Source organism: Loxodonta africana, chromosome 16 (assembly GCF_030014295.1).
Source record: "Loxodonta africana isolate mLoxAfr1 chromosome 16, mLoxAfr1.hap2, whole genome shotgun sequence".
NCBI classification, from domain to species: domain Eukaryota; kingdom Metazoa; phylum Chordata; class Mammalia; order Proboscidea; family Elephantidae; genus Loxodonta; species Loxodonta africana.
The window spans coordinates 37,808,810-37,836,556 of NC_087357.1; the positions used below are offsets into that span (position 1 = coordinate 37,808,810).

The 27,747-nt window shown below is 37.8% G+C and overlaps 1 protein-coding gene across 27 annotated transcripts; it reads right to left on the reverse strand.

The window, feature by feature from the left end:
* Positions 1-363: 363 nt before the first annotated feature.
* On the reverse strand, positions 364-25,631 carry ZNF518A (zinc finger protein 518A). 27 transcript variants are annotated; one of them, XM_064269534.1, is made up of 7 exons: positions 25,273-25,396; positions 22,313-22,398; positions 20,541-20,582; positions 14,342-14,883; positions 10,698-10,845; positions 7,750-7,800; positions 364-6,962 (listed from the first exon to the last, which is right to left on the reverse strand). In XM_064269534.1, exon 7 carries the CDS (start codon positions 6,815-6,817, stop codon positions 2,366-2,368), a length of 4,452 nt encoding a protein of 1,483 aa, XP_064125604.1. In that variant the 5' UTR covers positions 6,818-6,962; positions 7,750-7,800; positions 10,698-10,845; positions 14,342-14,883; positions 20,541-20,582; positions 22,313-22,398; positions 25,273-25,396; the 3' UTR covers positions 364-2,365. The 27 variants fall into 27 exon arrangements, with proteins under 27 accessions (XP_064125604.1, XP_064125607.1, XP_064125605.1 ...); XM_064269537.1 differs by lacking the exons at positions 20,541-20,582; positions 25,273-25,396 and adding an exon at positions 25,485-25,631; XM_064269535.1 differs by lacking the exons at positions 20,541-20,582; positions 25,273-25,396 and adding an exon at positions 25,485-25,631 and having other exon boundaries at positions 22,269-22,398.
* Positions 25,632-27,747: the final 2,116 nt, after the last annotated feature.

Below are 27,747 nucleotides of genomic sequence, written 5' to 3' on the forward strand. Positions count from 1 at the left end.
CTAGATTGATTTTTCTGACAAAGAAATAGATTTTTATACTGCAGTATGTATTGACAAAGCAGTTTCTTCTTGATCCTCTCTACTCACAGCTAATGATGCCTCATTATAGCTATGCATAAGTGTTTCAGTTTTTATGATTTTTACGTACTGAAATGCCTACGCCTCTCTATAGCTTACCTTATAGCACAACCATAGCACAATTATGATAAATTCCATCCTCAGCAAAACTTTACCCATGATTTCTTTTCGGGAAAAAAAACCCACACTTTTTTATAGTTCACCAGCATTTAAAAAACTTTGAAATCTAAATATTTCCCATTTGAATAAAATTCCCATCAGATTCTAGCACAGTAAAAGAAAATCTTTTACACAAGCTTAAGATAAATTTAATTGAAGAAAAGTTTCATTACAGAAATGAGCAATACTTATCATTCTTTAAACACCGTAACATTATTAATATAACCTGTATGTTCACAATCAGCTCCATTCTTAGGCTCAATTTTAAAAACACAATTATAACAGATTTTATACAAAAAATACTTCACTAAGAAAGTAGACAAACTGCACCAGAACAGTACAAGTATAATGTGCATAGCAAGATAGCTTGAAGCATCTACATATGGCTTTTTTAAAAATAAAACTATTGGGGGGGTGGGCCCATTTGGGACCTACTTTTACAGCTGACATATGTAAACTGTTTCACATCTTTTAGGCACTTGCTAACAATAGTGTTCAATCCCTGAAAAATGAATTTATGGGAGAAAAAAAAATTCTACATCTGAAATAAAAACCAAAAAAATAACATGGGTAAAGTTTTATAAATTCCTTTTAAATTAAACAACCAGTTTTATTAGTGCATGCACAGAACTAAACTGAAAATAAACTTTTATGTCAAAACTTTCTGTGCAAAATTTACATAACTGAAAGGTACAAAAAATATGTACAGGTTTAAATTCTTCATTATATACAAAAAAGAAGCCCTGAAGTTTTAATCCAAACCAAAATGTCCTAACACTTGTAGTAACAATGTAACAAAAATCATAGCAAATTAACCTTGTAATACAAGAATGTCATATTTCAATGATCCAAACCTACAAAATCAAAAGTTTAAATCTATGATTCTGTTGCTATCATGAAAACATCCATTTAACTCTCCCTGTTGGGTATGCCCCTTAGGAATCTGTCCTGAAGTTTTCTGCACTACCACTGCATCCCCTGGTAATGCTTCCCCATTTTCACCTGCCAACAATTAGTAAAAATCTGCTTTGTCAGTCATACTGAGAAGCTGCTAACAAAATGCTTTGCTCCGATTTGGCCATATTCCCACACTAACAGTAATTAAACAAAAATTTGATTTGTCTCGCTAATCTTGCTTTTAAAAAGTATTTCTGTAAAATAATTTCTAATTTTCAATAAAAGCCATTCCCTTGGAAGAGCTTCTCTGTTCAACTCTTTTTAAAGGGATGACAACCAAGAAAAAAATGGCCATTTGGTTTATGTGAAACGACTTAAATCAGATAAGCATAGTTCTTTTCAAGAGGATCCCAAGAGAATATAACCAAATTCAGAGAAATGTTCTAGTTAATTGGTTTCTAAACTAGACCAAGAGAGTTTTTAATTCTTCTCTCTAGGCTACCAATCTACTGCAGTGCTTGACACAGCCACTTAGAGGGAGTAAGAAAATCACCTTGGGAAGGTGTTCCAATCTCTGGCCTGGAACATAGCTTAATAAGAAAAAAGATTTATGCAAACAACAAAAATGTTTCAGATCTACTTGCCAATAACTCTTCAAGCATTATATGAGGTGTAATTGGAGTAAATTATATGTGCTCTCAAAAGAGCCTATATCCTTCAAAAGAACCCTATTTACCAGATGTACAATAAGTTCTTTTCCCAAACTCTCTCAGTATATCTGTACAAACGAGAAACTGCATGGTGAAAGAGCTCTCCACCTTCAGAGGAGCTATACTTATCAGATTCATAAGGCTGGTGAAAGAGAGGGAATGGGGCTGTCAGCTGTCATCTTCTAAGAGTCACAAAATTTTTTAATATAAATTGGGAAAATAAAGCTGTTTTATAAAAGTTTTCTTTAGCCCTAACTTCCCCAAGAACACATTTCTAAAAAATTAAATCAAGGTACATCTGTGCTGTGATTAGTTTCTTTCAAAACTTACATGTGTCCAGTGATAGCATTATCAATTATCACATACAAAACTTTTGCTCTTCCACTGAAATATAACCAACCTTAAAAGTGTTTAATTTCAGGTACTAATTTGAAATGGAAAATGTCTGCATTATGGTCATCCAACCTACTGTTTTCTTCTAATATAGTTTTACTTTTCTTTTCCTTGGTAATTAGGGTAAATTATTCTAACATATGCCAATCCCGAGTGGCTTCCATTAAATGTCTCTGCCCATGACCAGCCCAAGCATCCTGATTGTCAAACACTCGACCACAAAACCAACAGTTAAACTTAGCCTTCAGAACACTTTCAGAGGTAGTTTTCACAATTTGATAATTGTTTTTGCTTGTCTTTTTGAGTGTTAATTTTAGCACAAACCTTTCTTTCACAGAACTAACAGGTTTAAGTGTTTTGTGCCTCTTGGAAAACTCATCATAAGTTGTTTTATAACGGTTACGATGAACTGGTTTCAGTAAGGCATTCATAGTTCTTTCTGACAACGAAACCTTGAGTACACGTCCATTAAATTTAGCAATGGTTTTCATTACATTTACTACTTCCGGTGCATCTGCATCAGGATGATTCAAAACTACAACTGGTTGGTTTCTCCTAGGACATTTCACAAGCTGTTTGGAACTAAACGGGAAAAGCCTCAAAGTTCTAACTGAATCTTTTGAAAACCTAGGTCCCAGTGTTTCACGGAAATCTTCAGGTTTAGCCTTTTCTTTACACTTTCTATGCAATGTTGCTTTTTTTCTAGGAGGTTCTTGGTAACTATCCCTACATTTCCGTTTATAGTTTCTGTCTCTAGTTGCAAAGGCAGTTTCAAAATCTTTACTTCCTATGTGAGTTTTTATTCTTGAAATTTTTCTTTTGGAAGCCTTTTTTCTATTGAAACTTCTCTCACTTGCACAATTTGTTTTAGACCTTAAAACTCTGGCGTCTGAACAGTTGGTGATACATACTGGCTGCTCGGGAGATCGCGGGCATGCTGCCGTAGAAGTTACCACAATTTCATTTGCTGGCATCAAATCATCTAATAAGACGGGTAAGGCATCTCTGGAAGACTCTGGCTCTTTCTGCTCTCCTCCCGTAGTCTGATTAGATGGGCCCTCAGCTTTTTGCAACGAAGATGCAGAGTGGCTTACTGGCAGATTACTAGCAGCAGTCACATTTAAAACAGGGTTAAAAACTTTCAGCAGTATTTTTTGTGGTGTTCCTTCAGGCTTCTTTGGCTGTATATTTTGATGATAAGTACTATTTTGGACTACTGTAGGTTTAAGTAGGTCAGTTTTATTTGGCATCACACACTTTAAAAACACCGCTTGTTTGCCATGAGGCAAGAGCGTATAAACAGGTGGTTTGGGGAAAACCTCATTCGGCTGTTTTACTGAATCCAAGATATTCAACTTAGTGCCCTGATGCTCAGATAGCACAGTAGGAGTAGGAACAGTTTTCACTGAAGAATTTGCTGATGTTTTAATAACGTAAGGGCCTTTTAACGACAAAGTATTTTCTGAGCTACTTTTCATGCTCAAACAACTGCCAATGCTGGAGCAAAGTGCAGGTGTCAGACAATTATTGCTCGGCTCTACCTTTAAAAAAGGCGTTCTGCAAGGCTCCTTAGTCATGACCCCACTAGAAGACTGAGCGTTCTCAGTTTTGACATTGGAAATATCTTCAAGTTTCCCGTTATTAAAAGTTAAAATCATCCCAGGTTTCTTGTTTAAGAGCAGAGAGGCAGGTACACTTTGTGTGTTAACCAAGGAAAGTGGTCTTCCTGAAACAACGTGTAATCCAGGCTTGTTAGCAATGTGCAATGGTACAAAGAGGCCTTTTGGAGTCTGAACAAATATAGCTTTTTTTGGTTCTGAATTTAGAAGTGGATTCTGTATATATAAAGAACTTAAATTTTGTGTAGTGGCTCGTAATTTGTCTTTTACAAGCTGCTGTGTTATTATTGCATCTGATTGAGTCTTAAGTAATGTGCCAATTCCTGAAATTCTAGGTGTCTTCCCTGCATCTCTCAGATTTTGTGACATTGATGGCACTTGTTTTCCATTCAGATCATTTGTAAGCTCACTGACACCAACACTGCCAGATGGAATTGGGAAGTTGCCTTGCATTTTCAAGTCTCTTGAGGATTCAACTCTTTTGCCCTCTCCCTCATGTTTCTGAAATGGTTGGTCACCATGTAGTGGCAGGCCTTTATCCGAAGTGTTATCAGAGTCTTGCTTTACATCAGATTTTGTTTTTAATATATCTTGAAGTAACTGGTTCACTTCAGGTGGCAAAAATTCTGAAGCCTGTTTGCTCTGGAGAGAGAAAACAGATGTGATTCTAGGCATCATGGGTGAATCAACATTAGAAAAGTTATCCCATTTAGGTTTTTCAGTCACACTCTCTACATTTTGATTTTCATTTGTGTACAGGTTATGTCCATCAATGTTTTGTCCTTTTCCTACGTCACACTGTTCAATTTCCGACTGCGTTTTTATAGTTCCGTATTTAGGATTTAAAAGGCTAATAGATGCTAACAGGCTATCTGGATTTGCGCTCTCCTTCTTCACTAGTGATAAAACTGATTCACTTATTGGTTGCTGAACCATCGTTTTGCTTGAAGATTCTCTTTGAGGATTTTCATACACTGCTGTTCCTGAAAACCTATGATGTTTATTAGAATTATTCACTTTTGAGTAATTATGAAAAGGTAATGATCCTTGATTGGAAGATTCAACAGGTAACTCAGAATTGACATAATTAATGCAATAATTATGCATATCTCCACTGTTGTATGCATTTGGTTTGATGCTATAGTTGACTTTATCTGGACTTTTAATGGTGGTACCTAATATCTGAGGGTGACTCTGAGTAATATGATTTCCCCATAAGTCAACACTATCTCTGGTTTCAACTTTTGTGGTCAGATTCACTGGTGCTGTAACAAATTCTGATGATGTTGGCAAAAAAGATACAGTTTTTTCATCCCCCACTGTCTGGAGCATATTATTCATTTGAGATATCAAAGCCATTTCTTTTGCTGAAGTTACTTTCCCTGCAAGTATAGCAGATGAATATGAAAATGGAGTAGTTGTTTTCATGCAAACCTTGTCATTTAACTCAGCTGCTACTCCTGCAGATAAAAATCCAGTGGTGTCCAAAGTCTGGGGCTGCAAATTAGCAGTACTGTCCTTAGAAGCACCTGAATGTGAGCCTGGTGAATAAAAACTTTGTTTATTGGCAGGCAACAATTTTATTACAATATGTTGTTTTCCATCCACCATCTTGAAGCCCATAAACTTAGCACTGTAGTTTGCAGGAATTGTTATTTTATTATTTTTCACCATTAACACTGTAGGTCCTTGTACAGAAGTCGTCTTCAAGGAACCTGAAGTAGAATTTGATCCCTCTCCACCTCTATTACACTGTCCAGTGGACAGAAGAGTGGATTTTTCTGACTGTAACTCAGTGGGTTTATCATTCTTCTCACAGTGTACTCTTTCATCCTTTTTCTCCTTTAAATGTTCTTGAACAAGATGACTCTGGTCTTTAGATTTAGTCTGTGTTTTGTTGGTTTTTTTAAGTATTTTTGTGTTTCTTTCTAAGCTTCTGTCACTTCCGTTGCTAATTTTCTTACGTTTCCAGAATGTCTTCCTTGACGCACCTATTTTGTATCTTTTCAGTATTAGCTTAAGTCCTGCTGAAGTCTTTGCCATCCTTTTTTCATATTTGTCTTTTTCCAGTTTTTCTTTTGCATATAAGTGTTCTTTGTGCAAAGTTATAACATGTCTTATAAGGTACTCTCTCCTGGTGGCACCGTAACTACAATACTGACAAGTGAAGGGAAACGTACCAGAATGAACATTAAGGTGCTTCTGAAGCTCTCCTTTGGAAAAACACACATGATGGCATTTACCACATTTATAATGAACTTCATTATGTCTGTGAGTGTGCTGAACAAATGTGCCAACATCCTGGGTGGAAAATCTGCACCTTTCACACTGAAAATTACCATTAATACAATGTGTGGATGTGAAATGCTTTGTCAAATCCAATAAAGTATATACATTCTCATTGTTACAAATGACACATTTTACTAAAGTGCTTTTATGGGTGCGTCTGTGTTGTTTAAATACCTGGAAGTCATTTGCTGAAAAACTGCACATTTCACAAGGATAGGAAGGTAATTCACCGCAGTGCCACATTTGAAAGTGTTTCTGCAAATCATTTGGGCTGTATCGAGTGTTGTCTCGGCATTTTGAACAGTTGAAATTGAGTATTTTTGCAGACATTTTTATACCCTCTTCTTCAGTTATCTCCGATTTATGCAGCAACATGCACTCCTCGACACAGCTTATGGTCTTTACACTAACAGATTTTCTTGCAGTCTGTGGTTTACTCTGAAATAATTTTCTGTATTTGTCAATTTCATGTTTCAATACGACTCCACTGGGAATATTTATCTTCGGCAAATCAATTTTCACATTTCTTAGTTCATAATGACAACTACTTTCTGAAATACTTGGTTTAGGTACTAAACTGACAGTATCAACTATCTCATTTTTCATATCATAATCTTTTTGTAAAGTAGTATGTTTTTCATCACAAAACAACTGATTCTGTTCAGATGGCATGATTTAACAACAACAAAAAAAAAAATCCCAATTTCTTTTTTTTTTTTCCTCTGAAAATCTCTTGAAGTTATTTGAAATTTAAACAGGAGACAATATTGTGTTGAGACATCTTCAAAATACCAGGATTTTTCCCACATTAACTCACCTACAATTAAACAAAGAATTGAAATTTTCATCACAAAATTATCAGTAAATTATCTCCAAGCTCATTTGACAAAAAGTAGGGCTGTTAATCAAACATATAAATAAAAGATACAAAAGACCTGTTAAGTATTTTAAGAATAGCTTATCAAGAAATAATAGCTTGAAGTTAAAATAATAATAACCTAGGAGTCAAGAAATGCAAACTCTACTTCCAACTCTGCTCTGTGATTCTGGGCAAGTTTCAATTTCTTTGTGCCTCAGATTCCTCATCTAAAGAAAATATGAGTTGGATAAGCCCACTCAAGCTCTAAGAATTTTATGTAAGACTGATACGACAATTTTTTAATAGGATTTTTAAAATGTTAGCAAGGCAGCCCTAAAAACCTAGACATATGGTTTACCCATGTACCATTAACTTTCTCCTTTGCTTAGCAGATCCCATAGCTATGACTTTTCAAGAATCGCAACAGACTTTTCTCCAGGTTTTCTACTTTCTTAGTGCCTCGGGGGTAAGCTATGTTTAAAATACAAATTTCATTCATCTAAAAACAATAAAAAGACAGTATCTGCTCTCTCAGCAAGTTGTCATTGCTAACTGGTGAAAAAAAAAAAAAGTTAGAAATAAGAGCACATCTCCCTGGGTTAAACCCAAAGTCTACATACTACCTTTCTGGATCTCTACCATTTTGGCTATTTGATTTTTCTGTTCTAGAAATTTAAGCAAGGAAAGGCCTTGACAGATTGGAATGTATCCATTACTATCAATCTCCATTAATTTAAGCACTTACTGGCTGTGTTACTTCAGACAAGTCTCAATCTCTGTGTTTTAGTTTCTTGATCTGTAACATGAAAAAAAAAAAAAAAAAAACTTAGTGCTTACCCTATCTCTTTCAGGTTGTTGTGAAAATTAAATGAGAAAACATATGTAGAGGTATCCTATAAAAAAAAAGTGCTCTATAAATCATAGCTACCATTATTAATGACTGTGTGACTACTGTATATGAGACATTATGGTTTTAATTACAGAAGAATAAAAAATAAAGTAATAAGATATGACAATATATTTCTGAAAGTGGAATCTAAGTAATGAGGGTGCAATAGTAAAAATACTAAACTGTGTATTGCATTTTCTTATTTTCATGCTCTTAAGTATGTATATGAATAATAGATAAAATCTGGTAAGCTAAACAAATTAACTGTAAATCACATTAAGTGCCATCCATAATGTTGGTTTGCATTTATACTCTCAAAGGTCTCAGCTTTAAATTTCAACTAATCTAAATGCCTAGGAACCTCACTGTTCTAGAAATCTAAACAGTTTTATATTTTAAGTTAAATGACTTTACATTTAGAGATCTGATGGGAGGAACAAGTCTGAACACAAGGGTGAGAATGGTTGCACAACTCAAAGAATGTAATAAATGTCACTAGATAGTACATGTTGAAACTGTGGAATTGGCGTATATTTTGCTGTGTATACTCCCAAACAAAATTTTAGAATTTTTTAAAAAGAGGTCTAATATTTCTGAAACTTAATCCTTTTGCCTAGGTCTGAGACATAACAGTCTTCAAATACACATGTATTTGCTAAATACGTAGCTGATAATTAGAAAAGTATCTGTTCACTGAAATTTTCACATTCCTTTTAACAGTAAAATGTTTAAAATTTTACTTCAAAATTTTTACTACACTACTTAAAGCTCAATGTAAAAACTTTTTCCTCAGAAGTAGGAACAACGGTAAGTGGCCAGAAAAAAGTTCAAGGATTCCTCGTGGATACACTACACCAGTGTGTAGATTCCCTAGACAGTGATTTCTCAGTGGTAAAAAGCCTCGTAACCACCTATGGAGCTTTTTATCACACAGAATCTGAAAAGTGGGGCTCAAGCACGTGAGACTTCTTAAGCACATCTAATAGTGGTTCTCCCTCCCCATTTGCCAGAATACCATAGGTGCTCACTCTGGATTATCCATACTCAAGCCTTTCTGTTACTACATATCATCAAGAGACTATATCATGGGTTTCATTAAAAAAAGGCAATTTGCTTCTTACAGTAATACTATGTATGCCCAAAAACATATTTCTGCAATACTAGAAAATTACAGATTGTGGTATTTTTAAGTACCATTAATCCCATTTCAGAACATGTACACAATTAAAAATTTTCCTTATGAATTAACATACATCCCAAAGTCTGATATCCAGTGTAAAAATATGATTTTAAAATAAGTGAATCAACTAATAATTACTACTAAATACCTACTATGTATGCAAGGCACTTGGATGGCGGCTCTAGGGAGATTCAGAAACATGTTTACGGTCCCTACCCTTCCTTACATAATTTATAATCTAAGGGAGGAGGCAGAACATATACACTAATACATTACTTATTCACAGTAGATTATCTAGCAACCCCAACCTTCCAGTGCACAGCCAAGGAATAGAAAAATCATTAAGTAGGCTGCCTGGCAGCCAAAATAGATGCCACAAAGTTCACCCATTAAAGTACTTGCCCGCACATTCTCATGCATTGTTTACTCTTATTTAGGTACAATTAAGATGAATTTTCTTTGGTTTCACAGTACTCAGCAAATGGGTTTGTTATGTGCTCTCAAATTTTAAGTTGGTTTGAACAGGCTATTTTGTCTTCCTTCAACTATGTTCAACTGGTAGCAGAGGGAGCAAATGATGATACCTAACAGCAAATCAACTACGATTGCCACCCATGGGCAAAAAAGAAAATTGCATGTTGTGAACATCTCAACATAAAAGAAAGAATATTTTATTATAATTTAAATTTTCCAACCTATTAGCTAACACTTTTTTTTTTAATTATCATTCAATCTCTACCCTACCAACAAGGATTACTGGTTTTAAACCTGCTGTTTAAACTATTATCTCATAAAACTTGACCAACATTTCAAGTTTGGAAATAAACAATACTGTATGTATGAATGAGCCCTGGTGGTACAGTCGTTAAGCACTTATTTATTAACCAAAAGGTCAGCAGTTTGAACCCAACTAGCCCACTCGCAGAAGAAAGATGCGGCAGTCTGCTTCTGTAAAGATTTTCAGCCTTGGAAATCCTACAGGGCAGTTCTACTTTGTCCTATCGGGTCACTATGAGTCGGAATCAACTCGATGACACTAGGTTTTGGTTTATTTGATTGAAGCATGATTAGCTCTTTAAGGTAAACTGGAGGGCTTCCAGCATCAATATGGCAACTTAAAGTCACTTGATTTCTTCTCTCTCCCAATTACCCACTGAAATGACCAAAGAATTCAATAAAGAAAATCCTACAAAATGTCCAAAAACTACAGGAACATTCCATACACATACCACGAGGTTTTTTTGTAAGAAAAGCTCCAAGGAGAAAAGAGGGAAAACAAATGTGATCCACTGTCAACCACCACTTTTAAGAAGAAAGCCCACTAGGGGACATTTCCATTGCTGTGGAGTCAATTTTGACTCAGAGCAACCCTACGGGACAGTAGAACTGTCCCGTAGGGTTTCCAAGGCTATAAATCTTTACAGAAGCAGACTGCCACATCCTGCTCCCACAGGGCTGCTAGTGGGTTCAAACTACTGACCTTTTGGTTAGCTTAACCACTGTACCACCAGGACTCCCTAGGGGACATTCATTTAGCCAGTATTTAATGAATGCCTCAAATAATGAAGTGAGTGACATAATTCTGCCCACTCTGCCTCCATACCGCCAATCCCCCTAAGCATACCTTGGGAGAGAAAGTGAGGGCTTGAGAGGGAGACCAGTGTAGCTCTTTGGATGACAGAGCTCAGGCTGACGTATGAGCAGGAAGGAAGTGAATCCAGAGCCTCAGGCTGGGTCCAGAGCCAGGTAGTGTAGGAGTATGCTAGCACCAGCTGTCAAGAAAGATGTAAAGAGGAAATTATTCGTGAATGAAGATGAAACTTCCTACACCCATTGTGATCTTCTTCTGCTTAAGAGATTTGTCCTTCCTTTGCATAAGTAAATTATTAGCAGAAAAGCTGTCAAAAAAAAAAAAAAACTACGTTAACTCTGAACTCTCTCTCCTTCTAACTTAAAACACTAAAAAATCTTGGTTTTTTCTCTAAGAACTCATCTCAACTATCAATGCCATCAATAAAGCAGCCAAAAACATCACTGGATGCAGTAGCTCAAAAAAGGCAAAACAATCTGAGCACTCAGAGGAACCTCTTTCCCCCTCCCCCTTCCAGCAGTGAAAAACAGTAACTACAATGAGACAGTTACTGAAAACTTAAAAAAATAATAATAATAATAATTTGCAATCTCAGTGAGACCTGAAATACTATATTGAAAAAAATAAGAGCTTACTGTCACAAAAGAGACAACAAAGTAGATGGGGAGAATTAACTGATTTTAAAAACGAGAAAAAATTAGAGCTTTTTTTTAAAAAGACTTAAATTTTCAACATCAAATTTTTAAATGCGAAGCAAGATTATTAAAGGGAGAAGAAAATAAAAATCAAGATATAAACTTCTCTTGGCAAAATATTTAAAAGATAAAAATAAAACAGCACCAAAAAAAGGAAGGGGAGAATTAACTAAAAAGTTAGTCTATTTTTTCATCACCAACACCAACTGATATCAGGTATTTTGTTCACAACTTAATGTGAGAAGACAATAGAGAAACACTTACAGTTATGAAGAAAAAGGATTAGCCCAAGAGTTAATTCTATACCCAGGAAAACTCTCATTCACATGTGGAGGAAAACCCAATTTTTAGATATGTAAAGGTTCAGAAAATATACTACATATTTACTCTTTACGGGGGTTTAAAAAATTAACTTCAGCAAAACCAGAGATCAATCAGAAAAACGGAACTCAAGAAAGGCAATAATGTGATACGGAAAAAATAACTGTGGACGATAAAATCTACAAATTTAAATGTTACTAATACAATTAAGAAAATGGAAAAGACTAGAGAAGGTGAAAAAATGCAGCGTGACAAATATATAAGAAGCCCTTACAAGCAGCACTTTTTGAACCTGAGTACAGTACCCAAGTGAGCCTGGACCAATTCTTAACAGTTATCTGACTTGTGTTGACATAAGTTGTTGATGGGTCTGCTTTCCCTCCACATCCTTATGTATGGATCAGCTGAGATTACTGTGAGCTTAAAAAGCAAAAAAACCAAACCCAGTGCCATCGAGTCGATTCCGACTCATAGTGACCCTATAGGTGGGCTTAGAAACCAAAATCATAGAGCAGCCTACTCCTTCTGCTAGGCATCCAATATTTGGTCTACACTATAACCTTGCCGGATTTTCTAACAATGGTAAGCCCTAAGGTTTCAGGGACTCACTCTTGACTTTACACACTGACTTACCCAAAAGGGGCTGTGGTAAATTATCAGAGAAGCTAAACCTAGACCCTGGCCTAGATTCACCTTAACTTCTCCTAGGAGCCTTCAGAGGTAGATTTAAGTTTGCTACTCAGATTTTCAAAACTAAATAATATACTACTTATACCCATATCCATTCCCATTGCTGTCGAGTTGATTCCAACTCATAGTGACCCTATAGGACAGAGTAGGACTACCCTACAGAGTTTCCAAGGAGCACCTGGCAGATTCGAACTGCTGACCTTTTTGGTTACCAGCTGTAGCACTTAACCACTACGCCACCAGGGTTTCCATACTGCTTATAGTCGTAAAAATACCAAAAGTTAGGATGGTAGTTTCACATGGGTTGGAAGGAGAGGAATATGACCACACAGAACACACTGAGGGTAGAAAAAAAGGAATTCTGTTTCTTAACTTAGATAGTAGATACACAGATATTTTTCTTATCATATTATCTTTAAAACACACACATATTTTATAACTGGTATAGAAATACATTTATGGGCAAAGGACACAAACGAAAAAGTTACAGAGAAATACTAGTGAATTCAAAGACACCAAATGAAAATGAGAAAACAACTTTTGCATATCAGATTGTAAAAGATGTTACGTATTTCTGATACCCAGTGTGGGTCAGACTTTGAGGAAATAGAGGCACTATGACATGCTAATAATGGGAATACAAACTGGTACAACTTTATGAAGAACAACTTGCATTATACGTATCAAAAGTCTGGAATTCAATATAGTAATAATCAAATAATAAAAAACTAATAATCAAAAAGATCTTCACTGTAACACTGTTTATGAAATCTCAAAATTAAAAATAACAAAATGTGCATCAATAAATAATAATTAAACAATTAATGGTAATTTGGTTTAATGGAATATTATCCAATTTTAAAAATATTGTAAAAAAAATCTGTATCTCTGTATCTCCCGTATTTTTTAACAGTAAATTATCTACAATTCCTTAAGTGAAAAAGGCCAAGATTATACAAATTAAAAGTTCCATCTATTTAATCAGAAAACAGATGGTATTTAATAATGTTTCCTGATTCTGGTACACTGTTCAAAGTAACAGTAAAAATTCTTCAAATATGGATAGAACAAGGAGACAGATGCACACAACCTCAGGGTTAAAAAGCCAAGAACACACACATCTATTGTGATTACTAGTTGCCATTAGGTCGGTGTTTCTTAAAATGTTGTCCTTGGGTCGCTATGGTCTCTACACTGGCATACTTCCTCACCATAGCATGAATAGTTTACATTTGGATGTTACAAAATTTTATCAAGAAGTGGCATAACGTCATCAAAATTCTGAAATTCTTAAACAAAGCAAGTGACTTCTGTCGTAAACCAACTCAGTATTTCCTGAACTTTTTTTTTTTTAAACTGTACTTTAGATTAAGGTTTACAGAACTACCTACTCATTAAACAGTTAGCACACATACTGTTTTGACATTGGTTAACAACCTCATGACATGTCAACACTCTGCCTTCTCAACCTTGAGTTCCCTACTACCAGCTTTCCTGTCCCCTGCTGCCTTCAAGTCCTTGCCCCTGGCCTGGGCTGGTGTGCCCCTTCAATCTCGTTTTGTTTTATGGGCCTGTCTAATCTTGGGCTGAAGGGTGAACCTCAAGAGTGACTTCATTACTAAGCTATAAGTGTAACCAGGGGCCATACTCTTAGGGTTTCTCCAGTCACTGTCAGGCCAGGAAGTCTGGTCTTTTGAGTTAGAATTTTATTCTACATTTTTCTCCAGCTCTGTCCAGGACCCCCTATTGTGAGCCCTGTCAGGGCAGTCAGTGGTGGTAGCTGGCGACCATCTAGTTGTACTGGACTGAGTCTGGTGGAGGCCATGGTAGTTGCGGTCCATTAGTCCTTTGGACTGATTTTTTCCTTGTATCTTTAGTTTTCTTCATTCTTCCCTGCGCCTGAAGGGGTGAGACCAGTGAGGTATCTTAGATAGCCGTTAGCAGGTTTTTAAGACCCCAGACACTACTTACCAAAGTAGAATGTAGAACATTTTCTTTGTATTATTCCAATTGAGTTAGATGTTTCCCAAGACCATGGTCCCCATAGGCCTCAGCCCAGTAATTTTCCTGAACGATTTGAAAATAATCTTCTTGATGCCAGTACACCTCATATGATGCAAAAGCTGGACGATGAATAAGAAGACCAAAGAACTGACACCTTTGAACCGTGGTGTTGGTGAAGAATACTGAATATACCATGGACTGACAAAAGAATGAAAAAGTCTGTCTTGGAAGTAGTACGACCAGAACGTTCCTTAGAAGCAAGGATGGCGAGACTACGCCTCACATACTTTGGACATGTTAGCAGGAGGAATCAGTTGCTGGAGAAGGACATCATGCTTGGTAAAGTAGAGGGCCAGTGAAAAAGAGGAAGACCCTCAACAAGATGGACTGACACAGTGGTTGTAACAATGGGCTTCGAGGAGAACAACTGAGTATGGCGCAGAACCAGGCAGTGTGTTTTGTTCTGTTGTACACAGGGTCGTTATGAGTTGGAACCGACTCAGTGGCACCTAACAACAACAATAACACCATGCAGTGTTGTTATACAAATTAAAAGTTGCATCTATTTTATACACAAAAAAGATGGTACTTAACTAGTAATCTGTTTCCGGATCTTGGTACATTGTTGAGAGAAACAATAAATATTGTAAGATCTATCAAATTTTCATGTTGTGTGTATATGCACACGTATTTATATACATACACACATCATGTGCTATACAAAGAAAGGAACACCAAGTATAATGTTGAACTATTCGTGTGTGATTTAAATAAAGTGCCTGTTCTTTTAATAAAGTGCTGGATTTTATCTGACAAAATTTAGAATTTTTTTTTTAGATGCTATTTTTAACAGTTTTGATATTAGCATCATGGAAACTTTGTAAAACAAACTGGAGGACTTTCCATCACTTCAGCTCCTCTGGAATAATTCACTAACCATGACAATTACCCACTCCTTCAAGTTAGACAGACTGTACCAATAACACTGTATGGCCCTAGAACCTCTTCAGATTTTAGACTTCATAACCTTTCCAAGTTCTTCTATGGTTTCTGGTCTCTTCAGATTTTCTACTGCTTTAGTCACTCGGCAATTTGTGTTTCTCCTTGAAAATAATGCTCCCTTCACATTTTCAAAGTACATTTCCATAAACCTCACTTCTAAGAACCTATTCTGCAGAAAAGCCAGACTATGGCCTACAGAAATAAAAGCACAACATAAAAATGTGTATCATGTAAATGTCCATAATTAGGAAAATGACTAAACTATGGAACAATTATATGAAAACATTATTAAGAAAGACGCTTATGTATTGAATTTAGACATTAATCCTGGACGATTTAAAAAATATTTTAGGAAAAAGAAGTTGCAAATTAAGGTATATAAGACATTTTTATATTACAAGGAAAGAGCCTCATTTTGATGTCACTTTATGTGAGGAGAAAAGATCCTATGGGCATGTTTGTATAAACACAGACAAATCTACAGGATACCCTTCAAACTACTGACAACAGGTTAACTTTTTTAAAAGAATGACAGCACCCAAAACCAAACCAAACCCAGTGCCGCCAAGTTGATTCCAGCTCATAGCAACCCTACAGGACAGAGCGGAACTGCCCCACAGAGTTTCCAAGGAGCGCCTGATGGACTTAACTGCCTGACCCTTTGGTTAGCAGCCGTAGCACTTAACCACTACGCCACTAGGGTTTCCGATGACAGCACAGCACAGCACAGCTAAAAACAAACCGACAACAACAGGGAGAGAATTATCAGCTCTCCTAAGTACCGTTTGATATTCAGAGGGCCAGGTCACCACCATAAGCTTTTACTGAGGCCTGCCTGTATTCCTGCCCTTGAATTCTAGGAAATCCCTGTACCCTCAAAAACAATTTCTCTTTTCACATAAAAGCAGTATTTTAGAAATACTATTAGTATTCAGTAGAATGCAAGATAAACTGGAGAAAGCAAGTAGAAACAGAAGTGAGAAAATGAGAGGACTACAAACGCAATCCAAATAAAAAGTGAGGACTGTATCACAATGCTCCTATGCTTCAAACCCCTTAGCAGCTTCCTGAGGAACTTAAAATAAAACGTAATCTCTTTACAAAGGCTTGGAAAGAACAGTGACATCTGGTCCTGGGCCTCTGTGTTCAACTTCATCCCACACCTCTCCCCATCTGTAAATATACTCTAACAAGCTTCCACGGTCTCAGTTCCTCAAACACTATTTCAGGCCTTTGCACCTGCTGTTCCCCTGCTTGAGATGTTCATTCTCCCATTCTTCAAATGGCTAGATCCTTTCCATCTTTTAGGTCTCAGCTCAAATATCAACACCTCAGAAAGGCCTTCCCCAACCTAAAAATCACCCTGTCTTTAAAACAACAAAAAAAAATTCTCTACTTCAGCCATCTGTATCTCACCAGTAACACTTTTATCTCTAGAAATAACTTTATTAGCCAATTTATTTTCTGTCAGTCTCAACCACTAGAATATAAGCTGCGTTAGCATACAGACCATGTTTGTTGTTACATCCCTAACATCTGGCATAGTGCTGGGCTTGTAGCTGGCACCAAATCTGGGTCAGTCTCTGTTCTAAGCACTGGGGATATAGCGTTGAACAAAACAAGCAAAAATCTCTTTCTTCAGCAGCTAACATTCTACTGTTTACTTAGACAATGAATAAAATAAGTAAATTACATAATATATGCAAAGGTGACAAGTGCTGCAGAGAGAAAAAAAAAGGCAGGGAAGGACAAGCAGAACAAGGGAGTTCCAACTTTAAATAGACAGTCAGGGAGGCCTCCCTGAAAAGGTCATATTTGAGCTAAGATCTTGAGTTGAGGGAGCCAGTATTCCAAAAGAAATAGTAGGTGCTAAGACCCTGGGGCCTAGTGGTTAAGTGCTACAGCTGCTAACCAAGAGGTCAGCAGTTCAAGGCCACCAGGCACTCCTTGGAAACTCCACGGGGCAGTTCTACTCTACTCTATAGGGTCGCTATGAGTCGGAATCAACTCGACGGCAACGGGCTTGGTTTGGGTTTCTTTTTTTTTTTTTTAAGACCCTGGGTGTAGAGTATGCCTAATATGTTTAGGGCATCAAAGGAAGGAGGTCGATATGATTGGAACAGAGGATGAGATGGAAACCAGAAGGAAATGCAGTCAAAATAACAGAGTGACAGCTCATGCAGGGCCTGACGGACACTGTAAAGACTTTGGCTTTTATGCTGAATGAGATGGGAAGCTACTGGAGCATTTTGGAGAGAGAAATAACATGAGCCAAATTACTTTTTAGCAAGATCACTTTGGCTGCTATGTTAAGAACAGAGTATTTGAGAGAGAGGTAAGGATGGAAGCAAGGAGACCAGTTCAAAAGTTATTATGCTACAATAATACAGGTTAAGCAATGGTGGAGGCCTGGTGGAGACAATAAGGTATGAACAAACTCGGGATATATTCTCTAGATAGGGCCTATAGGATTTGCTGACAGAATGTGCTATGAGAGAAAGAGAAGCAACAAGGATAACTAAGTTTGACCTTAGCAGCTGGAAGAACCAAGTTGTCATTTACTGAAACAGAAAAGACTGTGTGGGAGTAGTAGGCTTGTCAGTGTAGGATACGATGCGTTCAGGGTGCCAAGAGTCCAGTTTCAGCCATAAAGAATTTGAGATGTCTATTCGACTCAATGGCAATGGGTTTGGTTTGGGTTTCATTCAACATCCAAGTGGAAATGTGGAACGTGTAGCTGGATATATATATTACAGGGGTCTAGAAAATTTTTGGAGTCGTCTGTGTGTGTGTACACATGCACTCTTATGTATACAATAAACAAAGTGATGAGAATGGATGAAATCATCATGGGAGAACACATAGAGAGAGAAGCTCAAGGCCCAAGTCCTAAGACAGTGAAATGTTTAGAGGAAAAGAAAGATGAGGAAGCGCCTATGAGACTGAAAAGAAACAATGAGTGAGACTGCAGTTAAATCAGGAGTATGGTACCCTTAAAACGAAGGGAAGAAAGTGTATCCAGGATCAGGGAGTGATCAGCTCTGTCAAGTAACAGGAGGACTGAGAACTGACCATTGGACTTAATGTCAAAATCACTAGTGACATTAATTAGAAGCTTCAGTGGAGTTATGAAGGAAAAACCTGACTAGCACGGTGTCATGGATTGAATCACATCCCCCAAAAAATGTGTCTATCAATTTGGCTAGGCTAGGATTTCCAATATTCTGTGGTTGTCCTCCATTTTGTGATTGCAACATTATGTTTAAAAGGATTAGGGGGGGATTATAACACCCTTACCAGATCGCACCCCTGATCCAATGTAAAGGGAATTCTCCTGGGATGTGGCCTGTGCCACCTTTTATCTCTCAAAAGACAAATGGAAAAGAAAGCTGGCAGAGAGGTGGGACCTCATACTACCAAGAAAAAAGCACTGGGAGCAGACAGCGTCCTTTGTACCCAGGGTTCCTGCACAGAGAAGCTCCTAGTCCAGGGGAAGACTGACGAGAAGGATCTTCCTCCAGAGCCGACAGAGAGAAAGGCTTCCCCTGGAGCTGACGCCCTGAATTTGGACTTCTAGCCTACCGGACTGTGAGAACGTAAATTTCTCTTTGTTAAAGCCATCCACTTGTGCTGTTTCTGTTATAGCGGCACTAGATGACTAAGACACGTGGGTTTAAGAGATAATGGAAAGAAAAAGACAAGTAATATAGACAACTCTTCCAAGAGTTCTGCTATAACGGGGCAAGAGGTAGAAGAGTGGAGGTGGGGTTTTTGTTTTTTTAACAGTGGGAGAAATTACAGTATGACTGCATGCTTATTGAAATGACCCAATAAACACGGAAAAAAATTGACGATGAGAAGGAAAAGGAAAGAAATGAAGGAACAATGCCCTTCAGTAGGTGACAAGGGATGGAATCTAGTGAACAACTGGAAGAGGTGACTTTAGAAAGAAGTAAAGTAACTACAGGGAAGGATAAGACGCTAGCAGGTGGGGAGATGTGATTTTGAGAGCTTTTAGGATAAAATGTCTCATTAAGTCTAACAGAGGTTGGCAAACTATGACCTGTGGGCTAAATCTGGTCCCTGACTGTTTTTGTAAATTAAGTTTTATTGGAACACACTCATTCTTATTTACATATTATCTGCTTTTGTGCTACAACAGCAGCTGACAGCTGCAGCAGAGACCGTACGGTCTGCAAAGCCTAAAATATTTATTATTTGGCCCTTGACAGCAAAAGTTTGCTGACCTCTGGTAGAATGGAATACTCCAACTGTAAGTATCTCTGAGTTGAGAGTCAGATGACTGTAAGAAAAAAGGTATGCAAGAACCTGGGAAACAACAGTAAATCTCACTTAATGCTCCTAAACTTCAAGTTATACACTTCCATTCCTATATCCTGATACTTGTTTCATGTAGCTATACCAATGACAATTTCAAGTTCCTAGTCACACTTCTCTCATTCTCATTCAACATGGAATAACCCAAATCATTTTGGTCAGTCATCATTTAACAACTTCTTATTTACTTCATTAGGAGCTCTGGTGGTGCAAACAGTTAAGCGCCTGGGTGCTAGCTGAAAGGCTGAGTGATCTGAACCCACCTACTGGCAGACCTGGTGATGTGCTTCCACGAAGACTGTTTTTGTTGTGGGCTATCAAGTTGATTCCAACTCATAGTGACCCTACAAGACAGAGTGAAACTGCCCCATAGGGATTCCTAGGCTGAAATCTTAATGGGAGCAGACTGCCATGTCTTTTCTCCTGCAGAGCCGCTGGGAGATTCAAACCGCTGAACTTTCAGTTAGCAGCCAAGCACTTAACTACTGTACCACTAGGGTTCCTTTCTGTAAAGATTATAGCTAAAAAACCCTATGGAGCAATTCTACTCCATAACATGGGGTTGTCATGAGTTGAAATCAACTGGACAGCACCTAAGAACGTTTACTTCATTGCATTTAAAGCTTTCTTTCTTCATCATATTACTTTCTCTGAGTAGTCCAGATCAAACAGAGTATAAGAAGCTCTCAGCATTCAGCATTTACTTTCTCTATCCAGGAACAACGCAGCACTCATGTGACTCTCACATGGTAAGAGGCCAAGAAAATGTTACAGAAAAAGAAGTTGCTAAAGTAAATAAACACGATAACCTGGTATTTCAACTCACCTTTGCTGCTCTCTACTCAGTGTAGTTGTCAAACATTAATTTCTAATGAAATAAAAAAAAATTGTGCCTTTGTAAAAAAACTGCCTTGAAAAGAAAACCATCTTGATTATGTACAACCAAAAACCTCATGGGATCTAATATCTTGGTTTGGAGATTTGGGGTCATGGTTTCACAGTACATCCTAGTTAACCGGCCTAATAACATATTTAGTGCCTCTGTTCTACCTCCCAGTTCGATGCGTAGTGCCTGGGGTCTTAAATGCTTGCAAGCAACCATCCAAGGCATAAAAATTGGTCTCTATTCACCTGGAACAACAGAGGAAGGAGAGTCAGGAAGAGTGGGAGAATATGGAATGTGCGGCTAATTGCCTCCATGAACAACTGCCTTCCTTACCATGAAACCAGAACTGGATGGTGCCCCGCTACCATTACTGAACATTTTGATCAAAGATTCCATAGAATCCTGACCAAAAGGGGGAAAATGCAGAAGAGAATTTCAAATTATCATGGACTCTAGACTTCCTGGAGCCATCAAGGTTGGATAAACCCCTGAAACTACTGCCCTGAGATAATCTTTAGACCTTAAACTAAAATATCCCTTAAGTCTCTTTAAAACCATGTAACAGTTTAGCTTAATAAAAAATGTCTGCCTTGAGCTTTAAGCTCTTTTAAGAACTATCTATATGGGATCAAACTGACAAAAGCAACTCAAAAGATTAGACAGCAACTTTAGGGGGCAGTGAATTTATGTTAATGAAAGAGGAACAACTCAAAAAAGGAGGGTGAGAATGGTTCCACAACTCAAAGAAGGCAATTCATGTCACCAAACGGTATGTGTAGAAACTGCTGAATTTGTGTGTCTTGCTGTGGATATTCTCAACAACAACAAAATAAAAAGAAAGCAAGCCATCTGCTGGTAAAGTTCAGTGAAAAACATGATTATGATTACTAAAGTAATGTAAGGTGGTATTGCCTACTTTCATTATTTTAGCAGTTACGTACACAGTTTTATTCCTAACTTACGGTTATATTTATAGGTATGCTTGTTGCACTCAGTGAGGAAAATAATATGATACTGTGATATCCACAAATTTATGGATTTGAAAGATCCTAGGACTCATCCAACAAAAACAGCAAGGAACAATTGTGTTTCAAGGGTAGCTAAATCAGGTACGGTACTTTCCATTGAGTTTCCAAAGCTTTCCTTATAACACCATGGATTTGTTGGCTGTTTCCCCCCTTCTTTTTGTCCACACCAGGCCATTCAGTTGACTGTCTTCAGGAAGCCAGTTATGACCCTGTAATTCCCACATCCCTTTTCTGACTCATAATGTAGGTCCCATTAACGATAATACAAATATATACTGGAGAAATTTTTCCTTAGGTGCATTATTTTGTGCTTACTAGACAGAAACACATTTCTGGCTATTAATACAACTTCTAAACATCTTCCTGCTATATTTATCTCCATCATTCATTACCCAGAAGCCCTTATTGCCATCTTTAGAAGGACAATACAGTTAAAATCATCTTTAGATTACTACTAAAATGTTAAATAATAAACTATGAAACCAAGAACTACTTTTCTGCTTATATTAAAATGAAAACCTATGGAGAAGTACTTTATTTAAGCTACAAATAAAACCATAACTTGTGAAAGTTCACGTATCCGTAACTATTTCATTTTACTTAGTACGACAGTAAATAATAGTAAAACATATTAACTTACAATTTAAGAGACTACATACTCCAGTACTTCAATATCCACCATACCTTTTTCTTCAAGGAACAAAAAGGACACAGTTTAATGCTTAGACAATGCCACAGTCAGGAACAGTGATCAAAAGAAGAGATGGTATCTGGAAATGAAGAGTAAGATTTTAAAAACTTTGGGAAAAAAAGTTAATAAAACATTTTTATATTCTTGATTCTCTTACACTTCCATGTTCAACTCAAGGTTATAAAGTAAAGCCAACGAAAACCTCTCTGCACTTAGGCAAATAACGTATCAATACCCAGAGATAACATGTCATAAATTTACCAAAGTCACAAAACTCAAAGCTTAGAAGGGCATTTAAATTCAGTATCTTCATTTATTACAAGACAGGAAAAATGAGGTTACTCAGTTACAATGTTAAGAGTATAATCTGGGTCTGATTCCATCCCAGTTACCCTAATACCACAATGCTACCTCCTAATACTCACTTCTGGTATCTAACATCCCATGAATATTACTCACCATGTGAAGCCAATACCCAGCTAAGGAACTGAAATACTCAACTGTCCGAATACAAAAAAAAAAAAACCTCACTGCGGTTGAGTCGAAAACCTTGGTGGCATAGTAGTTAAGTGCTATGACTGCTAACCAAAAGATCAGCTGTTCCAATCCACCAGGCACTCCTTGGAAACTCTACGGGCAGTTCTACTCTATCCTATAGGGTCCTATGAGTTGGAATCCACTACGGCAATGGGTGGCTTTTTTTTGGTTTGCAATGAGTCAATTCCTACTCACAATGATGCTACAGGACAGAGAAGAACCGCCCCATAGGGCTTCCAAGGCTGTAAATCTTTACACAAGCAGGCCGCCACATCTTTCTCCCCACAGTGGTTGGTGGCCTCCAACCACTGACCTTTCAGTTAGCAGCCAAGTGCTTTAACCACTGCTTTAACAGGTCTTCTATAATAGCCTGAATACATGGGATCAAATAATCAATAAAAATTTCAACTTTATTATAACTATTTTTTTCTACTTACAGCGCTTTGCCAAAAACTGTAGAGTACCCGAAGGAACCTGAGCAAGATTCACGCACTTTATCATTTAAAAAACTTTTTTTTTAAGTTACATTAAGTGCTCTAGGGCACACAATGCTTCAATAAGAACAATTCCAAACTACAAACTGAAAAGTAAACAATAAAAATAAATTTTAAAACACTTAAAGTCAAACTGTAGATTAATGGTAAAGCCTATCTCCTCTATGTTTCAAAATACAAAATTTTTTTTTAGATTACCGCATACTATTATTATTACAGACAACAAGATTTGAACAGAAGTCTGACAATGATAAAAAATCTTAAGCATTTTAAATCAGTTTTTAATCCATTATCAGTGCACTCTAGGTGTTCATTGTGATTGCTGTCCTTTTATCCTCTCAAACCAAATGCAAAATGTTTTCGATCAGTTGTATTTATTTTCACTGCAATAAGGAAATTTTTAGATGTGCAAAATCGTTTAGATACCTACATTTTGCCTCTCCCCATAATTTTTATTAACAATTTTCTAGATCTAAGGCTTAACTCATTTGTGAGTTTTATCAAAAATCAACACGGTCTACTCTACTTACTAGACCCATGAAATGTTCTGAAAATGTTAGTAGAACGCCACTGTCTTTACCAAGTTTTGATAATGAAAGATAATGAATTCATTTGTATAGATTTGCACTTAAGCTCTGAAAATGTTAGGGAATTGCAATAAACCAATTTAAATAGGTTGTCTATTCAACCTGAGAGTACTACTAAACTTAGCGTATACTCAAAACAAATACCTGCTTCAAAAAAGCAATTCAACAATATCAGGAAAGTACGCCTAACATATATATATTAAAAAAAAAAAACAAAACCTTAACTTAATGAAATTTCTATCCTGATGTACTGTTTGGTACCTTCATGTATCATTGTGACAATGGTACAAAGTTCAACACTGTTCTGAGTTTCTTAAACATTGACTTATTTTACTTTTCTAGAGTTTTTTAGACTTTAGATAACACACTGAACGAATGTTTTTGATAAAATGGAGAACAAACACTAAATGCCCCCAAATTAAACTTATAAAAACTGGACCTTAACTTTTCCATTCTGAATTTTAAAGCCACCGCAACTACTCTGCTGGTCTGCTTAAGAGTTATAAGTATATAAATTCACCCTACGTATTTCCAACTACCATAGACATCTAGGAAGAACCTGTCCACTCAACAATGAGGACACCATATTAAAAATAGACTCAAAATGGACCCTACAAGTGAGAAAGCCAGTTACAAAGAAATCCATCTGCGACTGGGTGTGGCTGGGATCTGCAGGGAAGAACAGCTATGGCCAACTCTTGAAGAAGAAGAGCGCGCGCCAGGGAGCTGGGCATCTTGACTGCAAGAATTGGCCCCCGATGACTAAAACTAGACCCACAGTAGGGACGCCGTCGAGTCGGGCCGCGGTGGGTCTGCGAACGTACAGTTCGAGGGATGAAGTCTCAGGAAGAGCGCTCATGCTGCCTTCACCAGCCCAGGATTCCGCCGACTAGGTGCTTCGAGCGCCGCGCGCCCCGCTACGCCCCAAACGCCGCGCCCGATCCGCCCCTTCCTCCGGGGCTCTGCTGCCCCTCGGGCGCGCGGAAGCACACTGTTGCCGCGCTGCCCTTCCAGGTCATAGCCTTTCGAAGAGTAGAGAGGTCAAAAAAGCCCACAGGCATAGAAAGCCCAAGCTAAGAAGCGATGGTCAACTCCAGCAGCTCACAAGAGCACTGAGTAAAAACGCCGACTTCTCTATAAAAACTTTGCGGCAAGTTAGGCGGAAGCACTGAATGGCCGGGACTATTTAACAGACGCTTCCTATCATAAGAGGCGGATCCCTGGGCCTGTTCGGGGGACCCTTAAGCCCCACAAACTCGCCCTTTGCCCCGAGGCTGGTGCTCTAGGAGTCCCGGCATGCTAGCCGGTCTGTGCGGCTCCGCTCACGGGAAATACCTGTCGTGGTCCCCATTGCCTGCGAGCCCCTGATGGCGGCCATTATACTTCCATCCGGGTATTGCCGAAAATCCGATCGCAGCGCTACCGGGAGGGCACGCTGCGGCGGAGGAATCCGCGCTGTACCTGAGACAAGCGGAAGAGGACGGAGGCCGGGAGGACCCGAGAGTTAGCCTGCTGAGACGAGGCCATAGGGTCGGGCTCGCACTGACCTCTCAAAGGATCGCGTTTCCCCGGTGCTCGCTACTCCGGTGACTAACTGGTGTCCCTTTGCTTACTAGCAGCTGCAGAGATCCTACAGCCAAGGGAATGGTAGACAAACGACGACTTTAGGCTCTTCAGAGTAGACACCAAGGCTAGAACTGCGTTCTGTAGCCAGCCCTCACTGACTGGGGATGGTCTCAACTCTAAAATTTCCGGTTTTACAAATGGCCTCTACGCACCCTTTCCTTCTGACATGCAGATTTTAGCAGCCATTGCAGCCCAGGTCAATAAAATGAGCTGCCACAAGCAGCTCTGGAAGACATGTTGAACTCCAAACATGTACATATTTAATAATTGAATTGAGAATCAGTCTTAACAAAGAGAGAAGCATTCGTCCTCATCGAAGGAATCCTTTTTTTACATCGCGCAAGAAGGCTAGACAAAGAGGTCAATTAATATGGTTGTTGACTTCCCCCAAAAGCCAGTATGGCTCCTCTACCCTCCTTTAGAGAATTCTGAAAAATCCAATGTATTAATTAACTTTACTTTTTACATAAGTTACGTTATATATATATGTATAGCGGCAGGTATGTTAAAAAAAAATGACAAAGCTATGATCGAATTTTTGTCTTCTAATATTTATGTCCCGTATTTTAAGGATGTATGGTTTTTATAATCAGAAAAAAAAAAAAGCTTTTAAAAATGCTTAGGATATTTAACTTCTGAGCCTCAGAGAATTAGGTAATGCATAACTAATACCTGGTTGATAGATTGAAGAGAGTAATCAACTCCGTTGCATTCACTGTGTAATGAAAATGGTACAAATGATGGTAGTGGTTATGGTCACAAAGTTTCCATCTTAATTACAAACCACTTTCTGCTTTTCATGGACGCTATGCCAAAAAGCAGATCACTTATATGAGACTGTCAGATTTTCTCAAAAATATATATATATATAATTGGTAACTACATTTCACTGTAGGGGTTCATGCCACTGAAGCATACTGTATAATACGTTTAAGGAGCTCTGGTGGCACAATGGTTAAGTCCTGGGCTGTGAACTGAAAGGTTGGCAGTTGGAACCCACCCAGTGGTCCACGGAAAAGACGTAGTGATAACAGCCTAGGAAACTATGGGGCTGTTCTACTCTGTCACATGGGGTCACTAGGAGTGGAAAATCAACTCCACCAGCACCTAACAACAACAGCAGAATAAAGTTATAGCTAGAAACTTACATATGCATCATGAAAATATAAGCATCCTTTTAAGGAATAAGTGTGTAAATGTCATAATCATCACTAAAGAGTTAAATGGTACTAATTTAGGGAACAAGACTTTCTTAAATATGGCTATCTTCTTTTTGCGTATCAGTCCAGTCTCCCTAACCCCAACAATATAATCATAGCAACCAGAAGTAGAAAAAAGAGACACCAAGAGCCTGGGTGATCTAGCGTAGAGTAGTCACATTCACTGGTCAAGGATATTATCATTGATAACACTCTTAAACCTATCAACCAAATGTTAGTTGAAAGTGAGCTTTAAATATTATCCTTCCCAATATTTTTTGCAATGTATGTGAAAAAACAAACCAACCCACTGTTGTCAAGTGGATTCTGAGTCCTAGCAACCCTACAGGACAAAGTAGAACTGTCCCACAGGGCTTCCAAGATGGTAAATCTTTACAGAAGGAGACTGCCTCATGTTTCTCCCATGGAGCAGCTGGCGGGTTCAAATTGCAGACATTTTGGTTAGCAGCCAAGAGTTTTAACCATTGCACCATGAGGGCTCCTTGCAGTGATACATTACTCAATATTTATTCAGCAGACATTTTCATGAATACTTATTATATGCCAGAAACTGTACTAATAATAAATTAGACATGATTCCTCAAGGAGCCACCAGTTCAATGGGAGATTTTTAAATATTTAAAAGATGTTATCATCCTTCAACAGTACAGGCAGTCCCCAGGTTACAAGTGTCCGACTTAAACATGCAACCCATAGTTAAGAACTAACCCTATAAAGCCTGTTATATGAAAAATTTGAGGTACATGGAGTGGTTCATAATAACAAGGAGGAGCTACTGTACCGCACACATCAAAACATTACTGTGTTATTATGTTAAAAATATTTTAGTGTGTCTGGAAGTGTTTATTTAATTTTTTTATGCAGTATATAGTTACACTATATACTATATGCTAAGACAACATTTGACTAAATGACGTTAGATACAAACCATACCCAGTTGTTCTGACTGACATATGAATTTAAC